Source organism: Sus scrofa, chromosome 15 (assembly GCF_000003025.6).
Source record: "Sus scrofa isolate TJ Tabasco breed Duroc chromosome 15, Sscrofa11.1, whole genome shotgun sequence".
Lineage (NCBI taxonomy): Eukaryota > Metazoa > Chordata > Mammalia > Artiodactyla > Suidae > Sus > Sus scrofa.
The window spans coordinates 69,038,117-69,050,416 of record NC_010457.5 but is presented as its reverse complement, the minus strand read 5'-3'; the positions used below and the strand labels follow the sequence as shown (position 1 = coordinate 69,050,416).

Genomic DNA, 12,300 nt, shown 5'->3' with positions numbered 1-12,300 from the left:
CATTTGCATTAAGCTGAAAAATACAGAAAAAGAATGTGCCTCTACAATATATTTTGAGCATTGATATCAGATTTAAATTGTTTTGATAGCTATAAACATATATAGAACACAGATAAATATCAAAAGTGTTACACAAAATACTCACATCATCATATGAGAAATTCACCATCCCTTGTTGCAAGTGGTCTCTTCTCCTAAAAAAATCTTTAAACAAATTAATTTTTGTTATTTAAAATCTATAGTTTTAAATACTTGGTGTCCCCAGATAAACTGAAAAATTTATACTCAACTAAATCTTACATGATTTATGTCCCAGGAAACTGAGATAGGAAGAAAACTTCTCAAAACAATTTTTCACTATTTATACTCTCACATTTTTAAAGCCTTAAAATGCTGATTAGATTTAATGGTGAATAAAGAAGGAAAACACATTATCAACTTCATAAAGAAAATAAGGGAGAAGGATTGAAATGGTGCTTAGTTTTCCTCTCTGGCTTACTGTCAAACACCAAAAACCACAAACAAAATTTCAAAGTATAATTTGTAACCTTCAGGTAAGTATAAATTAGTTTATTTAGGCTTTCATCATTTGGCTTCTTATGTAACCTATGTTGTAATTAAGAAAGAAAAATTAAAGCTAACAGGTTTTATATCATTTAATCATGTACCAATATTTATTAGCAGATATCTATAAAGTTATAACATTACTAAAATTATATTGAAAACACAACCATTCAAAATATATGGGAAGCCACAAAAGCAGTGCTTAGAGGGAAATTCATAGTGATACAGGCCTTCCTCAAAAAAGAAAAAAAAAATCTCAAATCGACAACTTAACCTACCACCTTAAAAAAAAATATTAGAAAAAGAACAAACAAAACCTAAAGTCAGCAGAAGGAAGGGAATCAAAGATCAGAGAGGAAATCAATAAAAATAGTGATTCAAAAAACAATAGGAAAAAAATCAATAAAATCAAGAGCTGGTTCTTTGAAAGGGTAAACAAAATTGACAAACCTCTGGGCAGACTCACCAAAAAGAGGAGAGAAATAACTCAAAATAAGACATGAAGAAGGAGAAAGCTCAATGGATACTGGAGAAATACAAAAACCATAAGAGAATATCATGAAAAATTACATGACAACAAATATGACAATCTAGAAGAAATGGACAACTTTCTAGAGACTGACAGCCTGCCAAAACCAAATCAAGAAGAAACAGATCAACCAACTGAACAGACTGATCACTACAAATGAAATTGAATACATAGTAAAAAAAACACTCCCTACAAAAAATTTATATACAGGACCAGATGGCTTCAAAGGAGAATTCTACCAAACACAAAGAACATACACCCATCCTTCTTAAACTTTTCCAAAAGGCTGAGGAATAAGGAACACTCCCAGACATTCTAACACCAAAACCAGATAAAGATACTACCAAGAAAGAAAATTATAGGCCAATAACTTTGATGAATATAGATGCAAAAATTCTCAACAAAATTTTATTCAACCGAATCCAACAACATATAAAAAAGATCATACTCCATGACCAAGTAGGATTCATCCCCAGTTCACGAGGACGGTTCAACATGTGCAAATCAGTCAATGTCAAACACATTAGCAAAAGAAAAGCCAAAAACCTTGATCATGTCAATAGATGAAGAAAAAGCATTTAACAAAGTCGAACATCCATTCATGATAACAACTCTTACCAAAGTGGGTATAGAGGTAGTGGTTATAGAGGGAACATACTTTAACATAATCAAGGTCATTTATGACAAACCAATAACAAATATAATGCCCAATGGGGAAAAGCTGAAAGCCTTCCTGTGAAGACTTGGAACAAGACAAGGACACCCATTCTCACTACTTTTATTCAACACAGTATTGGAAGTCCTAACCAGAGCAATCAAACAAAATAAATAAAAGGTATCCAAATTGGAAAAGAAGAGATAAAATTGCCCCTTATGTAGATGACATGATACTATATACAGAAAACCCTAAGGACTCCCCACAAAAACTATGGGGAGTCCTTTGAACTGATCAATGAATTCAGCAAAGTAGCAAGATACAAGATTAAAATTCAGAAATTGGTTACATATCTGTATACTAACAATGAAATATTAGAAAAGGAATATAAAAATGCAATACCTTTTAAAATCACACACACACAAAATTAAATAGGAATAAACTAAGGAGATAAAAAGACATATGCTGAGAACTATAAAACATTAATCAAGGAAATTAAAGAGATTTCTTTTTTTTTGTCTTTTTAGGGCCACATTCACAGCACATGGAGGTTCCCAGGCTAGGAGTCTAATCGGAGCTACAGTGCCGGCCTACGCCAAAGCCACAGCAATGCCAGATCTGAGCCGCATCTGTGACCTACACCACAGCTCACGGAAACACCAGATCCTTGATCCACTGAGCAAGGCTAGGGATCAAACCCACAACCCCAGGGTCCCCAGTCAATTTGTTTCTGCTGTGCCACAACGGGAACTCCTAAAGAGATTCAAAGAAATGGAAAGATACTCCACACTCCTGGATTGGAAGAATATTCTAAAAATAGCCATACTACCCAAAGCGATCTACAGATTCAATGCAATCCCCATTAAATTACCCATGACATTTTTCACAGAACTAGAGTAAATAATCCAAAAATTTATATGGAAACATAAAAGACCCACAATTGCCAAAACAATCCTGGGAAAAAAACAAAAAACAAACAAACAAAAAAGCAGGAGGCATGACTCTCCCAGACTTGAGGAAATATTACAAAGCCAAAGTAATCAAGACAGCATGGTACTAGTAAGAAAACATACATACCAACAGAACAGAATAGAGAACCCAGGAATAAACCCAGACACCCACGGTCAATTAATCTTTGACGAAGAAGGTAAAATGCAAAATGGGAAAAAGACCATCTTTTTAGCAAGTGATGATGGGAAAAATGGACAGCTGCATGTAAAGCAATGAAACTGGAACATACTCTCATACCATTCACAAAAATAAACTCAAAATGGCTTGAAGACAAACATACAAAAGATACCATAAAACTCCTAGAAGAAAACATAGGCCAAAACATTCTCTGACATCAACCTTGCAAATGTTTTCCTCAGGTCATTATCCCAAGGCAAAAGAAATAAAAGCAAATGGGCCTAATCAAACTGACAAGCTTTTGTGCAGCAAAGGAAACCATGAAAAAAAACAAAGAGACAACCTACAGAATGGGAGAAAATAGTTGCAAACAATTCAACTGATAAGCGTTTAATCTCTAAAATATACAAACAATTTACACAACAGCAAAAAGCCAACAACCCAATTGAAAAATGGGCAGAAGACCTGAATAGACATTTCTCCAAAGAAGATATACAGATGGCTAACAGGCACATGAAAAAATGCTCAATATCACTACCTATCAAAGAAATGAAAATCAAAACTACTATGAGGTACCATCTCACACCAGTCAGAATGGCCATTGTTAACATGTCAATTAATAACAAATGCTGAAGAGCATGTGGAAAAAGGGAACCCTCCTGCACTATTGGTGGCAATGTAAATTGGTATAACCACTACGGAAAACAGTACAGAGGTATCTCAGAAAACTAAATATAGAACTACCATATGACCAGCAATCCCACTCTTGGGCATATATCCAGACAAAACTTTCATGGAAAAAGATACATGCACCCATACATTCATTGCAGCACTATTCACAATGGCTAAGACATGGGAACAACCTAAATGTCCATCGACAGAAGACTGGATTAGGAAGATGTGGTAAATAGACACAATGGAATACTGCTCAGCCATAAAAAAGAACAAAATAATGCCATTTGCAGCAACATAGATGGAACTAGAGACTCTCATACTGAGTGAAGTAAGTCAGAAAGAGAAAGACAAATACCATATGATATCACTTATATCTGGAATCTAATATACGGCACAAATGAACCTTTCCACAGAAAAACTCATGGACTTGCAGAACAAACTTGTGGTTGCCAAGGGGGAAGAAGTGAGATGGACTGGAACTTTGGGGTTAATAGATGCGAACTAGTGCATTCGGAGTAGATAAGCAATGATATCTTACTGTATAGCACAGGGAAATATATCTAGTCACTTGCAATGGAACATGATTGAAAATAATGTGAGAAAAAAATATATATGTGTGTGTGTGTATGACTGGGTCATTTTGCTGTACAGTAGAAACTGACAGGAACACTGTACATTAATTATAATGGGAAAAATAAAAATCTTAAAATAAAAAAAAAGAAAATGAGGGACATCATTCAAGGAAAAAAGTACATAATACTATAGCAACAAATGGTCCATACCTGTCAATGCTCGAAGCTTCACACAGCAAGCAACATAATCATCAAAGAAGATTCTGCCATTCTTGCTATAACGTTTAACAATAGCAGTTAATGTTTGAGGACTCAGCCTATAACCTAAAAACAGGGATTGCGAGATTAAACTTCTAAAATTAAACATCATAAGAATGTCATGACAAACAATGTGTTTTTGTTTTTGGGGGTTTTTTTGTCTTTTGTCTTTTTAGGGCCGCACCTGCGACATATGGAGGTTCCCAGGCTAGGGGTCTAATCAGAGCTGTTGCTGACGGCCTACACCAGAGCCACAGCAACACCAGACCCGAGCTGTGTCTGTGACCTACACCACAGCTCATGACAATGCTAGATCCTTAACCCACTGAGGCCAGGGATCGAACCCACAACCTCATGGTTCCTAGTCAGACTCGTTTCCACTGCACCAAGATGGGAACTCCCAAACAATGCATTCTTGTTAGTAAAGTTATAAGACAAATTAACTTTTAAAATCCATTACATAAAACTATGTTAGAAACAAAACACATTCCTGTTGATCAAAGGTTTTATTACTAATAGTGAAATGGTACATAAATATCACAATTCTAGCTGTGTAACAAAGTCAAAGCTAAGAAAAAAATTATCTTTCATGTTTTTTTTGTTTTTTACTTTTTAGGGCTGTACCCGTGACATATGGAGGTTCCCAGGCTAGGGGTCCAATCAGAGCTTCAACTGCAGGCCTACACCACAGCCACAGCACATGGGATCCGAGCCACGTCTGCAACCTACACCACAGCTCATGGAAATGCCAGATCCTTAACCCACTGAGCAAGGCCAGGGACTGAACTCGCATCCTCATGGATAGTAGTCAGATTAATTTCCGCTGAGCCATGACAAGAACTCCTTGTCTTTTTAAAATGTAATTTGATTTTGAAATAATGTCTAGTGTGTCACAGGTTCTAATGCATCAATATTTCGACCCTGTAATTTTATAGTTCTTTAAAGAATATCAAAACAAAGATTACTAATGATCCTTGCTATCATTCAAATCCTATATTTCTCACTGATTATAAGATACTTGAAAGCAATATATTCCAAGAAAATTTAAGGATCATCATGGTTACTCAGAGGAGGAAGAAATAAGAAAAACTTATTCCATTTTGTCCTAGAAACTTACTCTGTTACTTCATAGATTTTCATCTTAACCACAGCCTTCTCACTACCTTCCTTAGTTCTTTACAGTCTAGGCCCATGGGCTCCAAAAGTTCTTGATTGTGTTCTTCCATCAGAAAAAGTTTTTGGATCATTCACTCCCATTATATGTGTATTAATTTGGTTTTAAATTCTATTCATTTTATTACTATTTATTTACATTTAAAAATATAAAAACTGAAACTTAAAAATGGAGTAAAATTAGAAATATAAATAATATATTCTACTTGCTGCACCCCTACAAAAGGTCCTATGGATTTAATGAGATATGTACACTTTACTGTGAAGAAAGCTAGCCTAGACTTATAGTCTTTATATATTACTGGATTAGTAGACTTGGACAAAAGACATTAATCCACTCAAAGCGAAAAACAAACAAATGCAACAGAAGATAATGCATTGCATAACTATAATGAAAATTAAATAAAAGGAAAGGTATAAATTAATAGGAAAAAAATATACAAGCTAATGTAATTATATGCAAATAAACTGAGCTTCCTATGAAAGAGTTACAATCTGGGTGTGGGTACTGATAAAATTTATAAGATTTTCCATAGTGTTTTCAGCAAAATAATTTGAATATCTTAAAATATACATGAAGACATTTAAATTTGAATAACATAGAATATCTCTTTATTACACTCAACTGCCTATGTGAACTCTTAGGTGGTTTTCTTTTTTGCAAAAGGTAATATTAATTTTCCAGCACTGTGCTGAATTAAGAACCAAGTTTAATTCATTAGGTGTGAAGACTCTATACTTGAATTATACATGTTTATATGGCCAGGCTTATCCCTAAAATGACCCATCTATTACACAACAAAAGTAATCATGGCTTTCACTTTAAATTGGAATTTGAGATATTTTGCATTTGGTTCTTATTTCTGAAAGTTAAAACCTTTCAAAAAGTTTTATTACAAATACAACTTGTTTGGAAATGAGTATATATAAAATCACAGGATAAGTGAGTAAATATATATAGTACAATTAAGAAATCCACTTAAAACTGCATTAACTGTAAGTTAAACATCATTTATATTATTTTTGGGAGAAAGGAGACTGAGAACTTTAGCTTATCAGAAAAATGATAAAATAAAGTTACATTTAAGATATTTTAAAATTAGACTTGCTACTTTGAGGGGTTTTTTTTGATAGCTACTGAGTGTTCTATACTACGTTAAATAAAGAACCCCCCCAAAAAAAAATTTCTACTGCTACAAAGCTAGACTATTAATGTGGAGACCCATAACTGAGAAAAGCCTTTGCTGTCAAATTACAGATCTTACCAAGTTACAAAAGTATACAATGTAAATGGTAAGTGAGTATAATTAGAATAAATTTACACATACTAAAAAGAGGAAATTCAGAAATTGTTTTATCAACCATAATGTATGGAAGATCATCTTTTGAAAAACTCATAAATAGGATGGTTTTTTTAAAGGTCTTTAATCAGAATGTATCTACAAATTGAAATCAAATTGGGAAACAGCTGGTGAAATAAGATACCTCTTTATTACTTAGTAAAATTAAACAATTAAGATTCATCTGGAGTTCCTGACACAGCTCAGTGGTTAATGAATCCAACTAGGAACCATGAAGTTGTGGGTTCAATCCCTGGCCTTGCTCAGGGGGTTAAGGATCCAGCATTGCCATGAGCTGTGGTGTAGGTTGCAGACACGACTCGGATCCCCCGTTGCTGTGGCTCTGGTGTAGGCCGGCGGCTACAGCTCTGATTCGACCTCTAGCCTGGGAACCTCCATATGCCATGGGAACGGCCCAAGGAATGGCAAAAAGACACACACACACACAAAAAAAATTAAGATTCATCTGATCAAAGGTAACCTGGATAGATTCTAAAGAATTTTAATATTCCTTAGCAACATGGATAGACCTAGAAATTATCATACTAAGTGAAGTCAGCCATACAATGAAATGCTTTCACTGACATGTGGAATCTGAAAAAAGGACAGACTGAACTTTGCAGAACAGATGCTGACTCACAGACACTGAAAAACTTATGGTCTCTGGAGGAGACAGTTTGGGGGGTAGGGGGATGTGCTTGGGTTATGGGAAGGAAATCCTGTGAAACTGGATTGTTATGATCATTATACAACTACAGATGTGATAAAATGAGTGATAAAAAAAGATATTTCCATATAAAAAATAATTTTAATATTCTTACCCATAGCAGCAATGGCTTGATTCAATTCATGATGCTCTACTGTGCCACTTCTATCATGATCAATGTTTATGAAGTTTTGCTTCCAGGCATTAATTACTGCCAAAAGTTCTTTGAATTCATTAAATCCCATTTTTCCTGTGCAATCTCTCTGATAGTTTTATTAACAAAAATAAATTTTGATACCAAAGATAATTTACCTGATCCCAAATTTCAAATAATTGACTAAAAACCTGTAAGTATGCTTCTGTAAGAACTAGCCAAATTTAGCATATAGATTTCTGTGTAAAAATGGAAAAGAATAAAATTCAACAGGATTTTACAAAGTATTTAAACCTCCTAGTCTATTATGATCATCTACATCTAATAATTGCCTTAATATTTGGAAAGTGATTATTCTATATTCTAGTAGTTTCTATTTTTATTCAAGGATACATCCAACATGGCAATCATAATTCTGCAGGTTTCCAAGCTGAAAGCTACAAAACATTATTTGTATTAAGTTCTGCCCAATTTATGTAAAGTTCTAACAATTTCTATTTTCCAAACAAAACACTTAAAAATTGCCAAAAACTCACAATCACTCAATGAATAAACTGAATGTTAGGCATGCATAGTTAAAATAAAATAGACTAAAATAAAAATTACTACCTTCATACTACTCACACTTAGTAAAGGGATTTGGGTAATTAAATAAGCAATTATAAAATAACTGAAAACTAACGTTAAAAGGAAAAAGGAGGACTTCAGTCTTCCTCACACAAATGCCAAAGTGAGTTTAAATAGAAGTTGTCATGTACTGAGATCATAAAACTTGAAAGACTTAAGAGATTTGGTTAAAACTTGGGGTATATGTGAAGGAGAGGCATACAATGACTTCAGAAAGGCAGATGAGGACCAGGTCACAAAAGTCTTGAATGCCACCCTAAAGTTTTGGATCAATGGCTGTCACTGTAGGACTTTAAGAAGCAGTGGGGGAGTTCCCGTCATGGCTCAGTGGTTAACGAATTCGGCTAGGAACCATGAGGTTGCAGGTTTGACCCCTGGCCTTGCTCAGTGGGTTAAGGATCCAGCATTGCTGTGAGCTGTGGTGCAGGTTGCAGACGCAGCTCGGATCCCACGTTTCTGTGGCTCTGGCGTAGGCCGGCAGCTGGGATTCAACCCCTAGCGTGGGAACTTCCATATGCCACAGGAGCGGCCCTAGAAAAGGCAAAAGGACAAAAAAAGAAAAAAAGAAGCAGTGGGGCAATCCTAACGTTTTCATTTCAGAAACATTAGTTGACAAAGAATATAGAGTAAAGTAAAATGAATCTGAATGTAGGTAAATCATGTGGTAATTTATTGCAATCAAGTAAGTAAAAGATGAATTTTAGAACTGAAGCAATTGCTTTGTTTTTGGGGGGGAGAAAGGAAGAAGAAATATGGATAATAAGGTTGCAGAGTGGAATCAAGACAGTGGAGGAATAAGATGTGGCACTCACCTTCTTCCACAACACATCAAAACAACCCACCTACATAATAAGCGATTGCCACAAAACATCTACTGAACACTGGCAGAAGATCCTAAATCTCCAAAAAGGGCAAGAAACCCTCCACATAATTTGGTAGAACAAAAAGAAAAGGGGGGGGGGGGGAAGGTATCACGACAGGACCAGCACTCCTAAGAGGGAACTGTGAAAGAGGAAAGGAATCTGCTCCCTAGGAGCCCACCTAACTGACAGGGAGATCAGCCGGGATGGAGGAAGAACCTCAAAGCCTTGGAGAAAAGCACAGCAGCCAGACTGAGGAGGGCAAAGAAGAGAGACAGCTACACAGACCACTGATACCACCACCTGGGCACCACACTTTGAAACCCTCAGTGGGGACTGGGTGCTGAGACTCAGGCCTTGGAGGTCAATTCCAGATAGAGGAGTAGGGTTGGCTGTGTGGAGACAACCTGAAGGTCTAGGGAGCAGTGCAGTACAGGCTGGGGAGAGAAGGGTCACAGCTGATGGAATGCAGGAGGACTCCTGGGCCCTCAAGGGAAGCAAGGTGCCATTCTGGGGGCGAGTAGAGGGCTAGAGGAAGAAGGGAGAGACCTTCACAGGAATATCTTTCTCTGTGGACACTCAGGCCGCAAGCACCACTTACATGGGCCACACCACTGCAACCATCTGAGATTCCAGATGTGGGCACAGCCTGCCACGACTATGGGTCTGTGAACAGGTACCAGCTGAAGCCCCAATCACCTGACCAGCTGCTGTCAGGGAGGGCACTGAAACTAAGTGCTACCCATTCCCCTCACTCCCCTAGAATGTACATGCCCTGCTGTTGCCACTGCAAAAGGCTTCGGGTGCTGCCTAGACCTGCCTAAAGATCACTGCTACTTCCGAGGGCCCTGCAAGGAGGAGCAGCCTGTGCCACACCTCCGCAGGGCCTCAACGCTGTCAAAGGCCCAGCAACCAGGAACTGACTACAGGCCCTGCCCATTGCCTCCATACCCCTGGAAGCATGTGCAGGCCATACACTGGCACACCTCCTATCAAGGGTATAACACGTTGCACACATTGAGGAAAGAGACAGCAAACATCCAAACCAAAAGCAGCCCTCATGCCAAAAAAACCAGTAAGCCCTCACAAGCTAGCTACCTAGGGGCATTCTCAAGTATAAATAGCACTCCAAGAGTACAGTAGATAGTTGTTTTCCATAAACTCACAGAATAAGAAAAATATAAGTAAAATGAAGCAGCTCAGGAACCATTCAGTTAAAAACTCTGAAGGAGCAAATAATGAAACTGACCTTTGCAGTCTAACAGAAACCAAGTTCAAAAAGGATACAGTGAAAATGCTGAAGGAGTTAAGAATGCATATGGTAGTTCCCATTGTGGCTTAGTGGTAACAAATGCGACTAGTATCCATGAGGATGCAGGTTTGATCCCCAGCCTCACTCAGTGGATTTGGGTATCTGGCATTGCTGTGAGCTCTGGTGTAGGTCCTAGACACAGCATGGATCCTGCAATGCTATGGCTGTGGTGTACACTGGCAGCCACAGCTGTAATCCAACCCATGGCCTTTCGAACTTCACGTGTTGTAGGTGCGGCCCTCAAAAGACCAAAAAAAAAAAAAAAGTACTGAAGATTACTTTGGAAAGGAACTAGAAACTATAAAGAGGAACCAAGAAAAACTATAAAACTCATCTGCAGAGAGGTAAGCTTAGTTAAAGGCATTCTAGAGCAGAATGAATAATGCAGATGAATAAGAACGACTTGAAAGACAGAATGATGGAAATCACCCAGTCAGGACAGCAGACAGGAAACCAAATGAAAAAACATGAAAGCAATATAATAGATTTAAGGGATAATATAAAGTGGGCCAATCTATGCATAATAGGGATTCCAGAAAAAGAAAAGGTGTTTGAAAACATATTAGAAGAAATTATGGCTGAAAGCTTTCCAAATCTAAAGGAAATGGATATCAAGATACAGGAAGCACAGAGGGCCCCAAACAAGTTCAACCCAAACAGACCCATACGAAGACATATTATAGTAAAAATGGCAAAAGTTAAAGAAAAGGAGAGGATTCTAAAGGCAGCAAGAGAAAAGCAAAGAGTTAATTATAAGGGAAGCCCCATAAGCATATCAGCTTATTTTTCTACGGAAACACTACTGGCCAGAAGAAAGTGGCAAGATATACTCAAAGTTCTCAAAGGGAAAAATTTGCAGCTTAGAAGACTCTACCCAGCAAGATTATCATTTAATCTTTTGTTTATTAAAAATGAAAACAAAAACTAAAAGAATACAACAATACTAAACCCATTCTAAAAGAAATAATGAAAGGACATATGTAGATAGGAAAGAAGAAGATAAAGGATGGAGGAAATCACAACTGGAAAATAATCATTTAAATAAGCCAGTATACAAGATGGCCAACAAGTACATGAAAAAATGCTCAACATCACTAATTATTAGAGAAATGCAAATCAAAACTACTACAAGGTACCACCTCACACCAGTCAGAATGGCCATCATTAATAAGTCCACAAATAACAAATGCTAGAGAGGGTGTGGATAAAAGGGAAGCCTCCTACATGGTTGGTGGGAATGTAAATTGGTACAACCACTATGGAGAACAGTATGGAGGTACCTTAGAAAGCTGTACATAGAACTACCATATATGTCCAGCAATCTTGGGCATATATCTAGACAAAACTTTCCTTGAAAAAGATACATGCACCCACATGTTCACTGCAGCACTATTCATAATAGCCAAGACATGGAAACAACCTAAATGTCCATCAACAGATGAATGGATTAAGAAGATGTGGTATATATATATACAATGGACTACTACTCAGCCATAAAAAAGAACAAAATGACGCCATTTGCAGCAACATAGATGGAACTAGAGACTCTCATACTGAAGCCAGTCAGAAAGACAAAGACAAATACACTAATATATCACATATCTGGAATCTAATATACGGCACAAATGAACCTTTCCACAAAAAAGAAAATCATGGACATGGAGAACAGACTTGTGGTTGCCAAGAGGGAGGGGGAGGGAGTGGGAGGGACTGGGAATGTGGGGTTAATAGATGCAAACTATTGCAT

The 12,300-nt window shown here is 37.0% G+C and overlaps 1 protein-coding gene across 2 annotated transcripts in view; it reads right to left on the bottom strand.

Annotated features, from left to right (window-relative positions):
- The window catches only part of GCA (grancalcin), a 38,828-nt gene that overhangs the window by 3,641 nt on the left and 22,887 nt on the right, over window positions 1–12,300 (bottom strand). For both annotated transcript variants that reach the window (XM_021075773.1, XM_021075774.1), the window contains 4 exons: window positions 8,148–8,191; window positions 7,716–7,863; window positions 4,334–4,447; window positions 146–204 (listed from right to left, as the gene is read on the bottom strand). In XM_021075773.1, the coding sequence (XP_020931432.1) occupies window positions 146–204; window positions 4,334–4,447; window positions 7,716–7,863; window positions 8,148–8,191 (365 nt within the window). The remainder of the gene's footprint in view (window positions 1–145; window positions 205–4,333; window positions 4,448–7,715; window positions 7,864–8,147; window positions 8,192–12,300) is intronic.